The sequence below is a fragment of the Erithacus rubecula genome (genome assembly GCF_903797595.1).
Source record: "Erithacus rubecula genome assembly, chromosome: 1".
Classification (NCBI taxonomy): Eukaryota; Metazoa; Chordata; class Aves; order Passeriformes; family Muscicapidae; genus Erithacus; species Erithacus rubecula.
Genome location: NC_136658.1, coordinates 19,151,210 through 19,174,429, shown reverse-complemented (window position 1 = coordinate 19,174,429; position 23,220 = coordinate 19,151,210). Strand labels below are relative to the sequence as shown.

Here is a 23,220-nt window from a genome sequence, read left to right as displayed (position 1 = left end):
TAACATAAAATAGATGCAGCATATAACTAATTTTACAGATTCTATAGGTCTGTGATCATACTAATCTGTTTCATATGAAGGACTTATCCCTTTACTTTTAGATGAAAGCAAACGTCTGTGATTAGAAAAAGAAAAACCACCTGAGGCAGACAAATACTGGACATATATCCATGAGACTGTAAAGCCTGAAAAAGGCTTGGAAAAATTCTCTAACTGAAGGGCTACTGTAACACCTGATTAATTTTTTTGTCTCTCTTTCTAGATATAGAGTCATATTCATTAATGGAATTTAATCCTAAGAGGAGCTGGCAACCAAAACCATTAAAACAGTTTTGAAATTAAAATATAAATGTCCCCTACACTTCCCTGTAATTTAGAAATGTGATTTAAATTGCAAGTAAATTTTTCATAATGATGAAGATCCCCTTCAGATATTTTTGCCATTGTTAAAAACCAAACATAAGATGTTCCCACATATAGTTACCATTTTCAAAATCATAAACAAACCTCAGAAACATATATCCCATTTGACTTTTCTATTTTAGACCATTTTTACCTTATTAATTTAGATCACATCTGTTAACAGGAATCTTCTGTCCAATTTTCCATTTACTAAATATTCACTAACCACCCCCCCCACCCCAGAAAAAAATTGAATAAATAATGTCCTCCTTTATTTATCTGGTCTAGGTTAAAAGATGTGGGGAAAAAATGCACTTTCTAGTACTGTCAGTATCTATGATATCATTAATTTCAGTTCACCAAACCTAAACCTCATTTCTGACATGCATCTTTCTTTTGTTGAGAATGAAGGAAATTGCAAAATTTCATTTTTTCATTCATTCAAAGGGACTGAAAACGCAGCAATGATGCAAGATGAGACTTTAAGTAACTATAACAAAGGAACCAACCATTTAATAATTTTGATATGTCAATATATTACAAATAATGGCAGTTACTCTTTCATGGCTTAGTGTTGTAGCCCTCGTGGTGGTGCTGTTGACTTAAGACTTTTCAGGTACAGTTTAGTGTCATTCAGCAATCATAAACTCAGACATCATAGCACTGAATTGTCAAGTTTAAATAAGTCAGTCCCTCTGAGAAAAGAAACCCCCTTACTATTGGTGAAAGCATGTTTGATAGATAAGCTAATTAAAATTCTATTTTAGAAATTTTTACCAAGGCACTTTTAAAAATTTTCCTCTGTACTCAAGACACAATCTTAATTCATAAAATCAAATCTCCAAGGCCAAGGTAGCACAAAGACACAATAGTGGTTATAACACTCCAGATATTCTGAATACAATTTGTATCTCAGGAAAAGGGCAACAACTCTGGTTGCTTCAAAACTCTGCCCTCCAAACCTCAGTTTGTTTCCCTGATCCAACTGACCTAATGATCTAATAGCCAGGATAAATTAATTAAAAATCCCACGGGATATTTGCCTGGACTCGTGCCTCCTGCTGCTATCAGCAGCTGACAAAAGGGGACAATCCCCTGGGGGCTGGCACAATGAGGAGCTGTTAATGATGGCTTTTACCATCTTTCAGTTAGGTCAGGCCAGTCCCTCAGCCCAGCCTCTCACTTCTGTTCCAGCCCCTGCGTGAAGGGGAATAAGGCAGCAGCAGCATAAACAAATTCAATATAATAGTCAATAAATTAAAATAAATTCATAAACATATTATGATATAGTAAATACAATAAATATTATTATATATAGCTGATATAGTTAATACAATAAACATAAATATAAAATTCGATAAATAAACAAATATTTCACATAGATAGAGAAGTATTCCCAGTGTGGGCACTGAGGAGCACACCTGCAAGGCTTTCTTGAGAAGGTAAATTGTGCCAGCTCTGGCGTGGGGGCAGACCCACAGTGTGGCTGCAGTGCTGGCACAAAAGGCAGCATAAGGAGGTTGCTAACACTTCTTTTCCACCCTTTGAGATTCCATCTGCTGGGAGTAATAAATCAGACCTGCCATTGCATTGCTCTGGTATGGGCAGCACCATCCCAAACCAGAGACACTGCAGAGCTTCTCAGAGCTAACAACAGGAACAGCTGGAGCTGAAGCAGCAGCTTCCAAGGACATGTTCAGAGGCTACCAGCTTTAAAGGTGTGTTCAAAGCTGTGGTAAAATGAAAAATGAGATTTTGGGTTTATAAACAGAGACTTAGACAACTTCTGGAAAAACAGAAAGCCTTGTTTGAAGGCAGGTATTCTCTGTGGGGGGGTTTGAAGACAATCTACATTTCAAGAGAAGAGGTTCCTGCAAAAACTTCTGGGAGATAAAGGGCAAACAACTACTTGCTGGGCTGTGTTTTCTAGATAACTTCCTGGTAGACACTGACTCACTGAAATATATATGTCATTATTCAGTCTCCTTTTACTCATTTTTTACCAATACTTAATGAAAAAATGAAATTAGTGACAATTGCATCATGACTTAACCACCCCTATAATTTCTTGAAAGTTAGTTTCTCAAACAATGAAGAAAACCCCCAAACATAAAAAAGACAGAGGAAGAGAAAAATAACAAGTTCCTATGTTCTGTAGGAGCCAGAAAACATAAATTCAGTTTTGTCAGGAAATCCCATCAGGGCATTTCAGAGAGCTGTATGGGATTACATTTTCAAAAGAACTTTAAAGATTTAGGAGCATGTCCCACTGTTTAAAGTGATTTAGACTAATGACCTTAAGCATTTTTTAATGCACTGCTTCATGGTCTGTCTTGTTCAGCCCAGTGAGGGGTGGGGTTTTTCCACAGCTCCTGACAGATCCAGTGCAAGGGCTGAAATCCAGGAGCTCTGTTTCCACAGCTTCAGGATGGAGGTGACTGGTCTGGAGCAGGAAGAGCAGAGGGGTCAGGCACCTTTCAGCACAAAGCACAAAGCATTGGTGGGGCAGGACAGTCCTCCCAGGCTGGGCTGGGAACTGGAGCAGCTTCCCTTCTGCTGCTCATGGCTCTGCTGCAAAGCAGAACTTCAAGGAACCTGCACCTGCTGTGCTGCAAACCCCTTCAGCAGGAGCCAACACCAGATGCCCAGCCCCAGACACTCCCAAAAGCAGGCACAGATGCTTTGACAGTGGTATGCCCTTCTCCAGTCTGTGATTTCTTTCTTGTTCTAGTGAGAAGGCTTTGTAGGAGAGAAGCAAGGCACACAAAATACTTAGAAAAGGAATTAAAGTGTTTTATTCCACTTGCATTTTTACAACAGAAAAGCTATTTTTAAAAAATTGCATTTACCATGGTATGCTTGACCTAAACTCTTCAGTGCTGTTTCTTCATTTTGTGAGACTAGAAATAAGTCCTAAATGTGTAAAATTTTGAAGATGAAACATGAAAATTGAAGGACCTATCCATGAGCTGCAGTGCTCACTTTAAACTGATGGATTTTCTGGTGCTTTGATTTTATTGACAATAAATTACCATTCTGTGTCATGTAAGAATTTATGAACTTTCACATGGAAGGGTGGGGTAGGTAAGAGAGCAATTTTGGCCTAATAGTTAAATTAGGTAGATGGTACTGCTAAAATATTTTGCATTAAAGGAGTTATTTATTTAGGATTTCTATTAAACCATAAAAAATGCAAATCAGTGATTGGATGCCTCCAGCTCTCAGTAGCTAGATAAACCCAATAAATTTGGTCTGAATAAACTCCAAACTCCTAATAAATGCCCTGTATTCAACCACAAATCAGATGTCATACTGGTGTGAGTCACTTATGGAAATTGGTTGCTTTTTTCAGCCTAGCTGAAAAAGGTATATAAAACCCAAGCCAAGCCATTCAGCATATGTATGTGGCCCACATGCAGATTTTAGCAGTAAGTTCTACCTGCTCAAGCTTTTTGTTGGATCAAGACCTCTCTTCTTACCCATCCAAAGTTCCATTTTAGTTCAGAGAAATGTTGCCTGAATTATGGGTTGAGTAAGTAATTAATATGGACCCTGACTTCTGGCCAGACATTGGTACTAGGTAATTTCTTTGCCAATTCTAATCCTTTCTGCTGTCTGCTGTTTGAAGCTCATCTCACTATAGGTTTCCTAGGAAACAAATACATCAATGAGAATGGCACACCAGGCAAATTTGGTTTCAGATGATGGAATAGCCCTGTCCCTCAGTTTGCTTACACTCACCAAACCTGACACTGAAAATGGTCCAGAGCTCAGGGGCAAGATTGAAAGGCCTGTGCTGCACCTTCTTTGTTCACTGCACACTTCTGTTCTTTGTTCACAAAGTCAGGTGAATCTTACTGCTTCTGAAAGTATGTTTTCTTTTTCCTGAGCTTTAAGTGGATGCCAGTTATGACAAAACCTGCCAGGGTTGCTGCTGTGCCAGAAACCAGGTAGGCAATTCCCAGGAATGGGTTCTTTCCGCCGCTCCACACCACGGTTGAAAGAATCACATGCTTCCTCCCCTTGAATCTGGTGACAGGGAAATCTGAGAGAAGGATGTTAAGGATGTACATTATTTCCAGGAGGAGAGAAAGTGGTGGTTAAATGCTCAAAAAGCTTTCCAAGGCATTAAGGGTTTTGAGGTCTGCATTCGCTGCCAAAACTCCTTTAACTGATTGGTGAGGTTTCTGCTATTCTGGATACAAAATCCCAGCTGGTTTTTGGGAGGTGGTAGGCAGCTGGTGGTAAGAAACCCAGTTATTTTAGATACAATCTTTGTGTGCATGTGGAAATACTTCCTTTTTTAAAACATTGTAAATTTCAGATTAATAATTTATAGGACTGCTACTGCATTAATTTGCTATGAAAGCTCAGTTGAAAATGGGCCCTTTGGAAGTTTATCATGATACTCCACATAGTCTCTGTGAGGGTAAATGCTCACCTCTACCTAATATGTTGTAGCCAGAATGTTAAATGAGTTTGCCTTTCCTACCTCCCATGGAAGCTTTCAGAATAAAACCATGACAGAGCATGTAAACCACATCTCTATCAGCTGAGAGAGAAACTGATGGCCACGCTGACATAACTCCTGCTGACAAAAGCAGCGCTTTAGTCAGCAGAGTTCACTGTGGGACCAGCACAAAGCTCCTGCCAGTGCGCAAATCCCTCCGAGGGCTCTGCTGACAGGGCTGCTCTGCAGGGCTTCTCTGCCAGCTCCCACCCAATCCAACCCCTCCGTCTCCTGGACCCCGCAGCAGCCTCAGGGGGCCGAAGGATACTGTAGGCGATCCGGAATGTGTAATTCCCCGCCGGCAGCCCCTCTGTGAAGTGCCGGACCCGCCTGAGGCGCCGGTACAGATTCCTGAAGGTGGCGAAGGCCGACACCCGCATCCAGACAATGAAGTCATCGTTCACAAAGCCATTGTTCCGCTCATCCTCCTCGTCTAACAGGTACACTGGCTTCTGCCAGTACGGGGGTCTGGCTGTCCCTGGGCACAAGAGACAAAGCAGGAAAAACTCCCGGTAAAGAGTGCTGGCCGAGATTCTGGGCCTCACACAAACAACACAGAATAAGAGAACTGGAAGAGACATAAGACGCTGTCCAAAATGATATATATGCCAGATAACAGCATCTCCAAGCATGTCACCTCAAACATGAATTAACAGTACCCAGGGGCTGCCACACTATAGAACCTTCAAGTACAGGAAAAACAGTGACTTACACAAGTGAAAATGCTTTTTTTTTGGATTCTAGTCTCCTCAGCAAGCAACATGCTCTCTACAATGAGGAGCTCATCTTCATTTTTACACATTAATATATTCCTGTACAACAAGAAAGGCACCTTTCTGCAGTCTAATGGCACAGCCTAAGACATTTAGAATCTGTCCCATGAAAACTATACATATAATCAACTCCTGCACATTGCACCCAGCACAGCACTGCCCTGATCCACCACAGCTAGCTTTTAGCCCCACTTCAACAGAGATCGACCATAACAAGGAAACAGCCCGAGGAAACACGTCTGAAACAACTAGTGACAAAGGCAGCCTCTCATGTCTCACAACTGCCCAACAATCTGCAAAGGCAAGGAGGAAAGATGGACATGCAATTCTCCTTCACAGATGTTTTCAACAGGAAAAAAAAAAAAAAGCAACTACATCCTTGCTTTAGCTGGACAGATTAAGCATTACAAGAAAGTACAAAGAAAGGTGTTGATGGGGGCTAACTTGAGTCTTCCAAAACCATTTCCTCTCAATTTCTATAGTCACTGATTAAAAGGTAAAAAGGTGTTATTTTGGCTAAAGGTGCCTACAGCTCTCAGTCACCCTCTAAAGTTGCTTCTTTAACTTGCTTTGGGAGATATTTCTCCCAAAGATGATTATTCTCAGAATGGGAGATAGGGGGAGATAGGGAAGTCATTGAAAAGTAAGGACCACCAGCAGAACCATTCTTACCTGCAAATGCAGAAGAGAGATTGTATGACTCAGGATTACGAAATTTCACATTTTTATCTGTCCACCAACTGATTCCAGTCTTCAGCAGTGGCACTTGAATCACAGATGAATTACGTTTGTAAAAAAGATCAATAGTATCTGCAGGGAATACAGTATGCAACATCTGTGAGTCAGACAATCATTCTAACTGCCAGCATGACTAACAAAAAACCATCACATCGAAGCATCTTTCAAGTGGATAGAAAACCTGAACATCCTGGGAAAAGTTTCATTATGTATATGGAGCACTGCACATTTCACAAGAATAATTAAGGTACCAGAGTCTTAGAACTTCTGAAGTTTTAAAGCCTGAACATTTCCTACCAGTCCCTGTGTACATTGTGCACATTCCTCATGTCCACCAACTCCTGTGGACCTCACTTCTTTGCAAATACCCAGGACTAACACAGCTGCCTGCAAGAATGAGTTCCAAGATGATCCACTACATCCCAGCTGAATCTGCCTTCATAAACGGGACAGTTTAAAAACTTCAGTGATGAATTGCTTTGTTGGTACAAGCAGAGAGTTACAAAATTATATTAATATTTTTTAACAATCTTTTCTCTAGTACACCCACACTGAAGTTTGTTTTTTGAGCTCTCTAGCTAGTTACAGAAGCTACTGTAGAAGTTACAGAAGTTAGTTTTTCCAAGAATTTCTTTGATAATTGCCCCGAAACTTTGCTATACATGATGTGTTTTCAGGGTCTAGGGTAGAGGTAAAAGCACAGTCAAGGGAATACAGTCCTTAGAAAAATAAATTGCTTTAGTTTTATGCCAATTAGAGCTTGCTTACCAACTTGGACACAAACACTTCCTTCAATCAAAAACCATTCAGTTAAAATTGTGCTTAGCCATGCCATCCAATTTCAGTGGGTGAAGATCACTTGTTTTTATCCATTACTGTTTTCCTACAGAGATTAGTTTAACATAAGGCAAAAGCATTCTAGGAGTCATTAACAGCTCTGTAAACCCCTGGGCAGCCGATGGGATGATGGGCAGGGACAATCAGATGATAGAGATGGGAAGGGGTTGCCTTTTAGGAAACATGAAAAGCACAACTCAGCTGCATAAGCATCAATGAAAACATACTTATTTTGTTTCCTTCTACAAAACTTGTGTTCACACAGCTCCTTAAAGCTCAGACACATTCTTCTGGGGAAGTGATCCTTCTGTGGCCCACCACATCCCCCGCTATTTGTCACCACTTCATTAACAGCAGTTGCAATGCTCTGAGCTCTGCCTGCTCAGTTGCTCATTTTTTCTCTACCTCACATGCTCCAGAAGAGCGTGGGCTGCACACAGCTGGGCTCTGCTGGCCTAGGTCTGAGCCCAGCCCAGTAAATCACACTTCCAGGGCAGCAGGTGGGTGCACAGGCAGACAAAAATCAAGTGGATCTAGAAGTTACTGAATGCAACTGGCTTTCACAAGTCCCCTGGTGTGGGTGGCTCAGCTGCTTGGAAAAAAGCTGCTGCCTTGCCAAAACCTGCTGCATGGAACAGGTTTAAAAAAGGGTACAGGGAGTAGTAGAAATTGGAACACGAAAAAAGATGAGGTGGTGGAGAAGAGTCTGTACAGGGTTTTTTTTTTGTTGTTGTTTAGTTTTTGTTTTGCTTTTCCTTCCAAAGATACACTCTGAAATCTCCCAAGTGTACTCATAAGCAGATTATGCCCACTAGGTTACTACAAAGATCAGATCCAGAATCAAATTAAGACTATGTGTGCTTCCAGCATTCTAAGAACAAAAATAGAACCACATTGATCCAAAACTAATGTGGAGAATCCCTCCTTCTAAGCACATAATTGTGAGAAGGCAAAATCTGGGCTCTCTCATCACTGTATGAGAATGTGCTTTTAGCAAGGAAGTACATGAAATCTGTTGTATGCTTGTTCTTTATTTCAAGAGGGCCTAAATTCCTCACTCCTGCTGTATACTCACATGGAAGAGGGCCTTATAAAATGAGAAATCTCCCTCCAAACAAGGGAGTTTGGAGTTTGGAAGGAGTCTCCCTCCAAACAAGTTTACAGTAAGAGCCCTGCACTCACAGAGCAGCACAGCCAAATAAACCCTTTTGGTGGGAGAAAGAAGAGACCTTGCAGCACCAGGTCTCCCCTGGCCTGGGGCAAGGGAACAGTGTCCAGAGGGACCCCATAAGGTGGAGGGAGGTGCCCACGTACCATTGAAGATGCTGTTGGCAATGGCCCCGCACGGCGACATGGGGGTCCCGTTCCTGTAGGTGCTGAAGGGCGCGCATTTGCTCCTCTGGATCTGCAGTCAAGGGCACACAACCATCAGGCACAGACACAGGGCTTGCTTTCAACTTGCTGGTGTCCTCCCATGCCTTCTGAAAAGCCACTGAACAATTAAGTCTCCAGTACCTTCTGGTCACATTAGAGAGACATCCAAATGAAGGGGTCTGTAGTTCAGGAACACCTCTCATTTCTAGGCACAGACACTTAAGATCTTCCCCAAATTCTGCTGCCAGCCTGCAAGCTACAGACTACAAAAACAGGTTTGGGGATCTGCTATTGTAAAATAGCTACAGCTAAAAATGTTCTAGTGAAGCCTCAGCTTACCCTAGAATATCTTATTTTTCCTTTTTTTAAATTCTGGCCTGGGCTGCATTAGTGCTGGAGAACTGCAGATACAGTTGGCCACATTACTGCAGTTCAACAAGGGCAAATCTTGATGTATGAAGATACAGAATGAAAAACAGAAGTCCACCTCAGCTTTATCACATCTTTCCTATCCCATTTTATAGGAAACTATAAATCTTAAGTTTTCAACATAGAAACATTTTCAACTCCAATAAGCTGTGTATCTGATCAGCACAAAAGCCAAAAGCAGCTGCATCTGGATGCAAACAAACAAGCTGACAGGACACCTGGAGAAATTGTAAGAAGCATTTTATAGAAATGAGGAACATGTCTGGAGAGTTGTAAGAAGCATTTTATAGAAGCAATAGACTATCATGGCACAACCATCATATATACTGAAAGGACACGTGAACTATGTGTATATTAAAAAATGCTACTTTTAAGCCAAAGAAAATATGCTTTAGATTTGTAAGTAAAAGAATCTGAATGTCATGATTGCATTCTCATTTCCTTAAGCAGGTCTACTGCAGGTGATGCTGTCTACTCCCTCCTTAGACCTCTAAATTGCATACTTAAAATGCCACATGACCACTTATTTCAGGACAAACCTTTTCCGGCTCCTTGCCCACTTCCAAAGCCAGATGGCAAAACTATAGATTCAGAATAACTTAATTCCCTAACCCTGTAATAAAAGCACAGCTTAAAACACTTCTGGTTAAGAAGACTGAACAACACAAGAAGGAAAAGCTTCCTGTATATTTTTTTGAAAAAGATAATTTATTTCTAATCTGCACTACAAGGTGCAGGTTTGAGAGCTGCAAGACAGGACTGACATATTTTATTTACCCCCCTCAACCTTACTAACTTATTAGACATAATGGCCCTAACAAGCATAACAGCCAGGACCAAACACTGAAAATCTGTACTTTATTACTCCCTAGAGCCACCTAAACACACTTACAGTTCTGCCTAGTTAGCTCTCCATATGGTCAAAGGCACACCTGCTGGAAGTGCTGCTGGTGTCACAACATAAAAAGAAAACTTACATTTACATTTCGGCCCAACAGTTGGGCGTCACTTCTTGATGTCACGTATCGACGGTGGTTTTGATAGAAGTTTTCCAGACCATAGTACATAAAAACATCACCCTAGAATCCAAGGACAAACCTTCAATACTGTCCTTCAATAAGGAGAGTTCATGAAGGCAATGAGAAATCCTATTACTTGCTAAGAAAGAGGGGAAGAGAATACTTAACTTATATTAAAATGTTTTTAACTACACTCTAAGCAATACAGTGTCATGGGCTAGAATCTAATCTTTACCCTTACTGCAAGTTTTTATGTTTTGGCACAAAATTAAGCATAATTTAAATAATGAAACAAAACCTAAAATAAAAATGACTGATAATTATTTTACTCAAGATGGCATCACTGGCCATGAACTTCCAATGATTATGAATCATATAGTAGTGACAGGCACTCATTTTCTATAAAAGAAGGTGCACAAACCCCTTCACATTAAAAGGAGAATGCTAGATAGGTAAATCATGCAGGAACGTAATTATGCAACTATAAAAAACCCATTACTCAGCTAAATTAACTTCTCATCTCAAACATCACTGTAATCTGAAGAATTACAAAGTTTTTTAACAGCCTTCTCAATACTGAAGAATCCTAAAGTGACTTTAAATTGCACTGTAATTTTAAGGGATCATTTATTCAGTATTAAGTATAAGATCTCTTTGGCAGAACATGAAGCATTTTAATAGTCTCAACAACATGACCTGGTAGTTTAAGGCAGGAAATGAAGGATACTTTTTCTGAAAGAAACTTTAGAATCACATTGCTAGACTTGAACTATTTCAAGGACCTTGGGGATTAGCAGCACAACCCTTGTAAAAATGACTACAGGGGTCTACTTATGTAAAGTGGTCAGAGCTTCAGATTCCCTTCTCACTTGAGAGCTTATCAGGGCAGCAACAACCAACCCAAGGGCAAGGGCAAGCTTTGCCACTGAGTCAGAGAGATACAGAGAGAGGTCACCTCCACATTCAAACACCATTTCCTCCACCCCCTTCTTCTCCTTGGACATCTCCCAACCAAGGAGCCTGGTCTTGGTTTTAAATAGCAAAATGAACAACAAAGGCAAAAGTGTACAATTTTGAGCATTGCATGCTCTGAAAAGTACAAAGCAAATTTAGTCAGGAGCTCTACAGAACAAAATTACTCTTTTATCATTTAGGGATAAATAACTGGTGGTATGCAGCAACGTGAGCTGGGTTTTTTTGCAGCCACTTACCAGTATATCTTCCTTCAGCGTGAAATTAACAGAACAGTGGCATTCCTTATTCCAGTTAGAGGAATTTTCACGGAGCTTTGTACAGTTTGAGCATTTATCTGAATAATTTATCTGTCAGAGAAGTGAACAAGTATATTGTAACAAAGGACATGCCCATAGGAAAAGGTTAGTGTTTTAGGTCCTAGGCTTCTCAGAGCTGCTCTTCTAAGTGACTCTGGATTGCCAAAAACATTGTTGAAAATGAAGAGGCAAAGCGATGACTTGGCCTCAATGAACAACCACAAAACTTATCGCTAGTTTAAAGCTGGTTTAGAGCCTTTTGATGACTGTTGCATAATTTTCACATCTGCTCCTCAGCAAAGGAGTGCTGATGAAGAACACTTCTGCACCTTGGGCTGGCTGACCATGTAATGCCTGACAAATCCCCACATGCATCATGGACCACCCCCTCTGAGCAGCCTGGCTGTAGTGCTGAGTGTTGGCTACAAACAGGAGGCTATTCACAACACCACAGGTCTTTTCTGCAGGAGGGATTTAAGCATTAAGGCTCCCTGTATTTCAAGATTTTGCCCCAGCAAACATGTCTGTTCTTACAGTGTTAAACACTCTGAGGGATTTGCTCATTTCCCTTCAAAACCCCAGAAAATAATGACATTTTGGTATTGGCAGCCAGTGGCAGCAATTATCACTCATATTTCAGATATTACCACCCAGTTAATCACCCAGTACTCTGACTTTATTGATGGCCAACTGCCTCTGAAGATTTTCACAGGAATACCAGTTGCTGGACACATGTCCAAGGCATGAAGCCATCTTTATTTGGAAGCAAAACCTCAAAGCCTTTACTCTCCAAATCTGGCCTGGCTTCTTCTTTACAGAATATCAAAGAACACCACTCCCAAACCAACCTGTATTTCTCTGACGCTGTTTGAAGACAGGACAAGGCAGACTCCCACAGTGAGGCAGAATGCCCCTGTCAAAAAGAAGCAGGAGAGCACAGATGCAATGGTGAGCTGGGGCTTCCAAGCTGGCAGCCTCTGCTGTTTGAATGCACTGTTATCTGGACACCTGGAAGGTTGGGCTTCTCCTTCTCTAGGAAGAAAACTTGTCTTGTTTTCCATTTTCTTCTTCTTGGTGAGAGAAAGGAATAATATCCTTGTGCTGGAGAGTGTTTCAGCTGAGATACTGCCTATTGTTGGGAGACTGTATTCTTTGTTCAAACTTGCATTATGGTGAGGAATTACTTATTAACTAGATCTCTCTCTTCCTTGTTTTCTGTATTTGTGCCTGGATCCCCATGATCAGCTTGTACCAATCAAGTGATAGTGTACTTTGATCAGGGTGTCCAGTTCCTTTCTCCTGGAAAAACTTTTTCCTACCCCACAGCTCACTAGGATTCATTATGACTTATTTGCAGGGATACTGTCAGCTATACTGGAATTTCTGTGTCATTTCAGATGCATTATTTCTTCTCCCTTCACTTCCAGAGCAGCTCAGCTAACAGGCATGGCATACAATGAAAGGAGTTCTACTTCAGTTGCACTGGATTTCTCTGGACAAAGAACATTGCTTTGGAAGACCAAACCAATCTTCTTAGCCTATTATATTCATTGCTATTGACTGAGATGCAATTAAAGGTTGCAAAAAGGTTGTGTGTTCTTTATTATAGAAGGACAACTCATTTTTAAAATATCTAGTTTGGATCAATGGCTTTCCGAGATACTGATGATTTCCTCATCTCTTTTAATCTCATTCTCTGAAAAAGAATCCATCCATTCCCTGCTATCCACAACAACAAAAGAATCACCCAGAGATCACCTCATTTTAATTTAAATGGACAAACATAAGAATACTTTTTGCACACTTGAACAGTTTAACCAAAATAAAATCTCAGTATAATATACAGATAATTTATCATGTAAAAGCAAAAAGCAGCATTTGGCCAGCTCTAGAACAGATAGGTGGGAAATACCTTTTTAACACGTTTCTGAAATTCATACAACTTTTTCAAAGATGCCCGAGGGCAAGAACTACGTTACCACTTTCATGAGAAAAATGTGTCTCATTTGGAACAGCACAGGGAGGGAACAGAAAACTGAGCTGTGCAAAGACTTTCACATCCATGTCTGCTCATCTTCAGTCTTACTAGTGACAGATAGTAGTAAATCTGGCAGGTGAAAGTAGTGTAACTCTGATTTCAGTATAACATTGCATTGTTCCTGCAATAAAAATAATACTAGAACTACAAACAAAACTTCTGGGTTTTTATTAAAAGAAATCTCAGAAAAAAATTGCAATGTGCCTTCTGTGTTGAGACTCTGAAAAGTCAAAATTCAGTTGCAGGCAGGATAATAGTAAAATGCAGCTGCAAATTACTTCCTTGTTGGTAAACTCATTAAAAGAGTCCCAGCTTCACAGATCCATCTCTGCACAGCTTTATAATACTCTTCTCCAATAGGTCAATTGTTTCTTTCTTTATCTGAAGAAAACAAAAATCAAAGAAAGCATAAAAAGTTACTGATAATGATACCATTGTTTATTTACTCAGGCATCCTACTACAGGACTAGAAATTAAAGAAGCAATTCCTGTATAAGGTCCTCTGGAAGGTTTCCATTTTTTAAAATACCCATCATTTGCCCTGCAGTCCTGAAGTTCACATGGCTTCAGAAAGGTTGTCATTGGCAGAGTTGATAAAGCTCATCACAGCAAAAGGCCCATCCTGGGCTGCAGAATCCCTGCAGGATTTTTCCAGAGTAAGAAATGGTATAAAGCAGATCAAGAGCAGTGCAACAGGCACAGCCCTGTCTGTGTCTGAGACACCTGAATGAAAGTGAGCATGAAGGTCAGGTCTGCCTGTGCTGCTTACAAAGTACTTTGGTTTATGACACTGATACGGCTGGAGCTTATGGCTTATCTAAAGATAAAGCAAATGTAGTACAGAACAAATAGTGACTACATATTTCAGAGGGAACACAAGATTCTTTATCATGGCTAGTCCACAGTTTCCTTATAGCTCTCTCTTACCACTTGCAAATAAATTGTTAGTAGGTTTTCTCTCAGGATTATATTCTTTCATGCTTCCACTTTGCAGAGGAACAAATGAAGTAAGAAAGCCCAGCCAGCCTCAATTTCAGACTGGATGTGCTATACAAAGGCTCACTTGTGACTTTCCATCACAAGTCCATTTCTCACAAACCTTTTGTTTTCATGAAGTCTGAAACTTAGCATATTTTCAATCAGAAAAGCTGGCTAAGACTGTATTCCATATTTGAAGACCAAAAGTTGCTAGAATATCCCATTGATTTATATGTGGTGTTAAGATACCTTATGACCAAAACTTTTTTGGGTGTTTTGCTGTTGATATTCCTTACACCTAACTTTAAGGAATCTGCCTGATGTCTGCAGTGAGATAAATACTTGTAAGATATCCACTTATAAAACTCCAGTGTCAAAAACCTCCCTCTATGATGTGTTACCTGAGTCAAGGGCAGTTTGAAGACTTTTCTGTAATTATATATTCACTATTCTTTCATCACACATAAATATCTATTGCTACGCTAACACAATATATGATGGTGTAATATTCTTACTTACCTGGATTTAAGTTGAACTAAACTTTAACTTTTAATGCTAAGATAGGCTTATGATTTTGCCTTAATAGAATAGACTTGGAAGTCACAACTTTTGGCCTGTATTTCTAGGTAGACACAGAACTGCTATGATGCTGCCTACAATGAGCTGAAAGGTATAGTTGAGGTTTGCAATAGCCCAATGAAAATATGGCCCAATGAAATACTGGCCACATAATCTTAATTTTTTGGAGGTGGATCATGTATGGTCTACTTTATGGATATTGGCTTCTGATTACTGACTTCTGATGACTTAAAAATCCATCCCACTGCCATCAACATGTTTTGCACTGGCTGTGGTTTTGTACTGTACTGCCTGTGATTTCATGTTTTCTGTTCTTTAAAAACTTACAGGTAAATGCAAGCACCATATAAAAAAGAGCTTTATGTATTAACCACAAGAGGGAGCCTCCTTGCCTCCAAAAAAATCAAAGGCAGGTTTGGTTTTTTTTGCTACTTCATTTCTTCAATGTATTTTTTTTTTTTTTGTTTTGTGTATGTGGGGCTGTAAAATGCAGCACATTCAAATATTTAGACAAGTACATAGATGGATTAAGGACTGATAATTTGTTTCAATTATGAAACAGCTTAATGTCTATATGCAAAAGAAGTCATTTTCCCTGGACATTCTTTGTATGTATGGCCTGCTCTAAATGTCCAAAACCTGAAGACACTGAAGAAAATTGAGAGTTTTCTAACAAGCATTAATAGAGGAAACTGCCTCTTCATCTGACTAGAAATAGGTGATACCCCACAAAATACTGTAAACATAGCTTGATACAGCAAGAAATATAAAAGTTGGATTACAGAACTGGAAAGAATTGGGAATTATTTTAGGAGTGTACAAATGATGGATGGCTCTAAGTTGTTTGTACCCTACCTCTTGTCAAAATAAAACAAAAAAACACAAAAAAAAAACCCAAGAAAGAAAAGAAAAAGCCAAGAGAACTGTATGTAGATTTACTCTTATGATGTTATCTTACTCTCAGGTGGAGAAAGGTAGATGTTTGGCCATAGCTTTGTTTAGTTTTTAAGGAAACTTTTCACTGAAGCACAGAGAATATACTGAGTTGGAAGGGACCCACAAGGATCAAGTCCAACTCCTGCCTCTGCCCAAGACACCCAAAGAGTCACAGCCTGTGCCTGAGAACACTGTTCAAACACTTCTTGAACTCTGTCAGGCTGGTGCTGTGACCACTTCCCTGGGGAGCCTGTTCCAGTGCCCAAGCACCCTCTGGGTGAAGAACCTCTTGCTAATATGCAACTTTAACCTCCCCTAACACAACTCCAGGCCACTCCCTCGATTCCAGTCACTGGTCACTGCAGAGATCAGTGCCTGCCCCTGCTCTCACCCTCACAAGAAGCTGTAACTGCACTGAGCTCTCCCCTCAGCCTCCTCCAGGCTGAACACACCCAAGTGACCTCAGTCATTCCTCACACGGCTCCTCCTCCAGGCCCTTCTCCATCCTCATTACCCTACAATGGATACTCTCTAATAGCTTTATATCCTTATGTTGTGACCAAAATTCAAGGTGAGGCTGCCCCAGCTCAGAGCAGAGCAGGACAATCCCCTCCCCTGCCTGGCTGTGATGCTGTGCCTGATGCCTCCCCAGGACAGGGTTGGCCCTCCTGGCTCCAGGGCAATGCTGGCTCAGGTTCAACTTTCCATTGAATCCCAGGGTTCCCCTCCAGGGATCCCTTTTCACAGAGCTGCTTTCCAGCATCTCATTCCCAGGTTTGTCTGTGCAACCAGGGGATTCTGCCCCATCCCAGGTGCGGAATATGGCAGTTTCCTTTGTTGAACTTCATACAGTTGGTGATTGTCTCATTTGCTGAGGTCCAGGACTCTGTACAAAGCCCTCCCACTGAGGGAACTTCCTGGGGACAGGTAGAACATCCATTGAGCATAAACAGGGGAAAGTCACAGCACAACCACAGAATCACAGCTGTGACTTGCAACAACAAAGGAAAAATTCTTCCAGGAGATAATTTTGAGACTGGAGAGTATAGACTTCTCAGTCAATGTGAACTTCTTTGTGTTCCTTTATCACTGAAGACAGCTTTACAGAAAGAAAACTTTAATCACCAAGACCTGAGAACTACAAAAAAAGTAATGAATACACAGAATATAATATATACAGGTTCTGATACAATACCTCAGGGATGTCCACCATTCTCCTTAGTTTCTGATCTCTCCAGTTCCAATCCAGAATCATATATTTTGTGGAGTTCAAGCACAGGGCATCTAAAAAGGTAACATAAATCTCACTATGAAGATTATATGACATGTATTTATCAAAATGGTTTTTGGCTTTTACATCTTTTGCTGTCTGTTTCCAAGGAAACTAATCTTTGAACACTTAAGTATTGCATTTGCTGGTTGGAAAACTAATGCACTGACACTGCAAACTCCCTTAGCCACATAATCCCATGCCTTTTTGGAAGATAAACATAAAAGTAGAATAACTACTGTTGCCAGACTTGTCAAGAGCTTAGCATCCTGCCAGAAAGTAATTCCTCAAGCTTCCTCCTGATGAAACCACACAGGAGATGAATTTCCACAGTTGATGTCACTGGTAAGTTACAAGGATCCTAACCTTAAAATTGATGTTAACAGATCAGCCAGTGTTCAGCAATTTACAGGACAGGGCGCTATGTGAATATGAGTCAGGTCAGTGGTGCTGCTGAAGAATTCCTTTATTCTTCAAATAAATGGTGGTGAAAAAAAAGGTCCTTTCTGAACGTGCTTTTCAGCTGTCCTCCTATTTTTGCCCTGGTCTTCTATATAATGCCTAGCACCCACTATTTTTTCCCATCAGTTTTGATTCCTCACCCTTCCCTAAGTGACCTGGATCTGCAACACTAAACCATCAAAAAAGAACTAGAGCTTGGGATAAAATTTAACACTTCCAAGGATGGGGCACCCACAGCTGCTTTGGGAAACCTGTTCCAGTGCCTCACCACTCTCATGGCAACGTGGTGATGTGCTGAGCACTAACATTTAATGTCGGTGGAAACAACAAAATGATGTTACTCCTGCATTCTTTCAGAAGGAGCAATAGAGTCCCAAACCACTGCCAGCCCCTGACAAAAGACCACAGTCAGAGCAAGACAGTGTCTTGCATAAGAGGAAAGAATTGCCTTATCATCTTGTCATTTTGTTATTTCTTTTTCTTTGTGAACATACTGTCTACCAAGTAAGTAAAATACTCAAAACTTGGGAAAAGATTTACAGAGAATAATTAATTTTATTATAGGCAAATGAGAAATAAGATCTAATCAGCAAGCAGATCTTCCATCCACCCCTCACAAAAGTTTACACTGAGCTCAGAGTGATATATAATACAGTGACTTCTGCCACTATTTCCTTTTGATCCACTTGCAGTGTTTGGTTTCCTGGAGTTTTAAAGCTCACACTGTGGTTTTGCAATCACTTTCAAGTCAACATAAATCAGTACTCATGCCAAAAGAGGAAGTCCCCCACCTCTGCCTGCTCATAACCTGATTTTGTGTGCACACTGATTTTGGTTTAATTGGGGTCATTTCACTGAGCTGCCAACCAGACTCTTGGGCTTGCACAGGGAGCAGGAAGGGGGAATAAGCACTGACTGGTGGGTGAGAGGAAGCATTACTCTGCCTTTCTCTGCTACTACTGGCTTATGCCAGCTCAAAGTGATCATAAAAGAAAGTACTAGAACCTTGACCTTCACAAGTGAAGAAATAGAACCATATAGTTTGCTACCCAATCTACATGTTCATGTCAACCTAAAAAAAAACAGTCAAAGTTTCACTTCTCATTAGACCAAATATAAATTACCTAGGGAGGAAACTATCCTTGTTCTCCTACCTTGCTCCACTAGTGCCTTTACTCTGCCAGGAGTTCCAACCCCAATGTGGAACACACCTTTCTCCAACATATTCATTTGCTCCTTTATCTAATTTGAAGAGAGAAAGAAAAACCACAGTAAAACCATAATTGTTTTAAAATTTCCTCTCAAGGATTTGGAAATAAATTCAAGATCTCACTGTATTTCTTTCTAGAACAACATCAAGTAAAAAAATTATATTTGTCTTTCAAACTGTCAGACGATTATAACTGGAATAAAGTTTAAGAAATATAACAAGCCAGGTGGGCATCACACTTCTCTAGAAGTTCAATCTTTTTTAGCTTTAAAAATCTGCTATTGCACCAAATATTTTTGGAGGTGAGAACAGCAAGATTCCTTCAGCATTTAAACAAATTCTCTGGAATACTGAAAAACTTGAATTAACTCTGAAGTCCTTCAAGATGAAGATACTGGAAAAAGGTGAAATAAAGCAAATGACATTTGCATGTTTGTCAGCATTTATATCAAAGGCCAACACCCCTATAATTTGTGCTTTTTCACAGGCATGGATACTGGAGATCCAGGCATTCAATTTTCAGAATCCAAATGTGGGTGCTGGTACAGTTTGCTTCCACAGACCTGTGTGTGTGAGCCTTCTGGCACTGGAATGAGTACTTGGTGGGAATGTGGAACAGTGAAACTCAGCAGGTGCACAAGCATCTACATTCTGCACAAGGTTGCACCAGAGCTACTGGAGATGGTGCTTAGTGAAATTCCTCACACTGCAGCAATGGGTTACCAAAGAAAGCACTGCCTAAAGGAAGGAACTTCATATGGACACTACATGAAAGGCACTACTGCCAAAGGATTCAAAAAGAAAATCATATCACATTATTTATCTGTTTACTTGCTCTATTAAAAATCCCTACCTTTATGTGCTTTGCAAACAACTTAAGGACTCTGCAATCTCCTTTAAAAGCTGTCATTGACCTAGTAATAAAAAAAAAAAAAAAAAGACAATGAACTACAAGAAGCAGGGCTGGGCTTAAGATCACACATGAGGAAAGAAAAACTAACTTTCTCAAGCATTTCTCAATATGTTTGAGACACACACAGTCCCTCAGCGAACCCTGGCTGTACTTTGAACACTGTGTACATTCTTATTTGCTACTCATCAACAGAGATCAACAACTGGACAGACACAATGGAAGACATCAGTAGGGGGCAATATTGTTTAGATAGCTTTCAGATAATATTTAATATTGTGGCCTGTGCTTTCACAGCTAGCTTAGTTTAAAACTGGTTAATCACAAAATCCTAATTAAAAAAAAGTTCATTGACTGAGATAGAGGCATTAACGAATATGTGATTGTGTGTGCACAAAAGGAAGGATCTGTGTATGGACTGATCTACATTTTACAGTCTTCCTGCAGCATGGCTGCTGGGAAAACCTAGGCTGCCTCTGTCTTTACTGCAGAGATTGTTCAAATTCCAGTTAACCAAACTAATTTGTTAGAAACCTTAACTTCTTTTTCTGACACTCCATTTTGGCACACAGAAGCAACTCTATGTTCTGTATTCATCAAACAGGAGACAACATAATCAGTATTTGCTGAGTGTCATTTAAGGCAGCTTGCTCTGCATGCTGCACAACAAATTTTTAATTTCCAAAGCTAAAGGTTTATCTACATCTAAACCACTTAAGTCTCAGGTGCTAGTCTCTGCATGCACAACAAGCACTTATCTGTCTTATCTATGCTTATATCTATGTCATGGAATCAAATATCCCAAATCTCCATCTCATTTTGTACTGACAGATAACCACTGGAAGTAGGGTCAAGACATAGAAGACAACCATAAAATTTTGAGGTATCCATCAATTCAGAGTCATCAAAACTTCTGGCATGAGAAGGGGAGGATAGAGAATAGGAAAAAACTGGGACAGGGAACACTGAAAATTATCATTCTGCCCTGCAGTTTTGGCATCCTGAGCCAGCTGAGAACACTAACACAGACCTGGAGGCACTCAGGCCAGACACACCTTGGCATCTGAGGCCCTGAAATGCCATGTCCTTGCTGCCTTTGGTGCAAAGCCATGATTTCTAGTGGTGGATCATGATGCCTTATGGGCTTACTGGGTTCCCAAGTGTAATGTTCCGTGTTTCCCTTAAATTTACTTTACCAAAAGTAAAGTGTAACTTTTGGTTTTTAACAAAAGTAACACTTCCCAGGCAACTGAAGTACTGAGCATTACTTCAGTCCAAAAATGAACACCACGCTCCCAGAGTTTATAGAAGGAAGGGATATTTCATCAGTTTGAGACAGTGAACTTGCTGGCTAGCAGAGGACAGTGTCCCAGTTTTGCCTTTTTGCCTGTGGTTCCAAGACAAAACTCCTGACCAACTGCCAACCTCAACAGAGCATTTGCTATTGACATACTTGATGAGTTCCAAGCAGCGAAGGGCAGAGCTGCAGAGAACCAGCATCACCACCGACTTCTTCTCCTTGTGGCTTCTCCGGAGCTTCGCCCACTTAGGACAGACTGCAATGGAAAAGCCCTTGTACCCACACAAAGTACCACATGCCACAAGTTTAAATTACTAGAGTACATGATGAATGGTAGCCAGCAGCAAGAACACACATGCTGACTCCTTTGAGGTCTGGAACTTTGGCAACACTTTTGCATTTAGTCATGGCTGAGAAACTGGAAAATGAAAAGCCCCCAAAAAATAAAATACAGAAATACCACGTAACTGAACAAACTAGATAAGTATTAATAATCAAGCGTTTTTAAGGTGATGAGCCCATTGTCTTCATTTGCCACATATGGCAATTTGTATTAGAGAAAATCAACTGCAAAGAAATATCTACCAGACCAGAAGTTCTACATAAATATACAAATGAATAAAAATTCTCTCGGTTCATGTCAGCAGACAGCTGCTGGACTTTTATTGTAAGATGATACAAACACCTACTCATGAAGACACAATAAATTACTGATAAATATCCCTAGCAATTAAAAGAAAGCCCAGAACTCTTCTGATGAAAAAAATGTGATAGAGTAAAAAAAAGCCAGAAAAACAATCTTTGTCATAAAAAAGAATTTAAAAGCTTTAAAGTTATTAATATTTCATAATAAACAATATTTGGAGCTACATATAAAAATGCAATAATATTATCTTAACAATATTTTTCATAGAACTTTCATCTCACCCAGACCAACATTTAAACTCACTTTCCTTCAGGTATGAAGAAAAACTGTGGGTAAGATCGTTAGCTGGCAAAAAACAGGAATCTGAAAACAAAAAGAAAAATATTTTTGTAGATGTATTTTAACAGCAAAGGGAGAATATATGTTTGCAACATAACCTCTAGTTATATCGATGAAATCCCAACTTCATAAATCCATCGTCAATAAATACTATTTCTGAAACAAAAATTAATGTAGAAGAAACTTTATATGGATTAAGTCAATGAAGGCAACAACTCTGAATTGCAATGTCTTTTTTTTTTCTCCCAGCCTGAAACCTTGTATATAGGGCTGCTGCACAGGTGTGATCACATGCTTTAGAGAAAGTTTTCATATGTATTTGCCACAATTAATCAAAGCCTCAGCCAAAAGCTGACTCCTAGACTGTTCCTCCAATGATGAAATATGTTTGTACATCCCCCAAATATTTATACTGTGTAAATGCAAGAACCTATCCATAATCTACTTGGCAGTAAGTTTGTTCACCTTCTGGCTTTTCATATTGTGATAATCCACCTGACTATACCGACTCTAACAGCAAGACCTCCACTGCATTTCAGTGCCTTTCTCTTCCTCCATTTCTGGCTGACCTCCTTTTTCCTGGTCACTATGTTAACTAGGAAATCTTTTAAAAGCACTCTGTGGCAGACATGCCATTTAACATCATATAATGGCAATGAAAATCCTAACAGGTTCTTTGAAAGGTACTTTCTCATGCCTATAGAGAAAATCAAAGCTCTTAAAAAGCTGATTAAAATTCCATGGTTGGAAAACTTGCCACTGTTCTTAAGGGCTCTTTGCCTGATGGAACAATATACTTCTGCAGAGCATTAACAAGTCTTCTGTCTTTAAAGACAGATATTTGTTAAAATCTTGCATGAAGCACAGCCTCTCAAGGTGTCCATGGATGTTTGCTGATAATTTTCTAAACTAAGGAGACTTCTTCAAAGATGTTATTCATGTTCACATGGATGGTGCACTGGGCTAATCCTGAGAGCATCAATCCAAGATCTTATCAGAACAGACAGTGTGACGAATTTGGTTTGTAGCCAATATCTGGCTGAAGTCCTATCTTGCTAAAAACTTTTATTTTGCACTTATTCCTATTAAATTCTGAGACTGACATTTATTAGAACTCAAGCTTCAAAGGAAATGAATATATGCAACTGACGGATCAGCAGCTGATTTAGTTTAAAAATCAAGTTTAAATGATGCACTTG

At 40.0% G+C, this 23,220-nt stretch overlaps 3 protein-coding genes across 5 annotated transcripts in view; all 3 read right to left on the bottom strand.

The window, feature by feature from the left end:
• The window catches only part of COL8A1 (collagen type VIII alpha 1 chain), a 386,313-nt gene that overhangs the window by 322,199 nt on the left and 40,894 nt on the right, over window positions 1-23,220 (bottom strand). The window lies entirely within an intron of this gene.
• On the bottom strand, window positions 3,175-12,938 carry LOC306804590 (cell cycle control protein 50C-like). Its single transcript, XM_079311384.1, has 7 exons — window positions 12,202-12,938; window positions 11,294-11,404; window positions 10,041-10,142; window positions 8,575-8,665; window positions 6,358-6,495; window positions 5,181-5,390; window positions 3,175-4,447 (listed from the first exon to the last, which is right to left on the bottom strand). The coding sequence occupies exons 1-7, from the start codon at window positions 12,412-12,414 to the stop codon at window positions 4,257-4,259; spliced, it is 1,056 nt and encodes a 351-aa protein (XP_079167510.1). The 5' UTR covers window positions 12,415-12,938; the 3' UTR covers window positions 3,175-4,256.
• CMSS1 (cms1 ribosomal small subunit homolog) overlaps window positions 13,097-23,220 on the bottom strand; it is a 218,045-nt gene continuing 207,921 nt past the window's right edge. For all 3 annotated transcript variants that reach the window (XM_079311511.1, XM_079311512.1, XM_079311513.1), the window contains exons 5-10: window positions 21,986-22,045; window positions 21,190-21,292; window positions 19,680-19,740; window positions 18,771-18,858; window positions 17,080-17,168; window positions 13,097-13,772 (exon numbers count right to left, since the gene is read on the bottom strand). In XM_079311511.1, the coding sequence (XP_079167637.1) occupies window positions 13,689-13,772; window positions 17,080-17,168; window positions 18,771-18,858; window positions 19,680-19,740; window positions 21,190-21,292; window positions 21,986-22,045 (485 nt within the window). In that variant the 3' untranslated portion in view covers window positions 13,097-13,688. The remainder of the gene's footprint in view (window positions 13,773-17,079; window positions 17,169-18,770; window positions 18,859-19,679; window positions 19,741-21,189; window positions 21,293-21,985; window positions 22,046-23,220) is intronic.

Coding starts and splice junctions, on each gene's coding strand:
- LOC306804590 (XM_079311384.1), bottom strand. CDS start 12,414: ATGGAAAACAAGACAAGTTTTCTTCCTAGAGAAGGAGAAGCCCAACCT. Junction 8,666..10,040: donor TGTTGGGCCGAAATGTAAAT/GTAAGTTTTCTT, acceptor CCTTGACTGCAG/ATCCAGAGGAGCAAATGCGC. Junction 4,448..5,180: donor CACATTCCGGATCGCCTACA/GTATCCTTCGGC, acceptor TCCTTCTCTCAG/ATTTCCCTGTCACCAGATTC.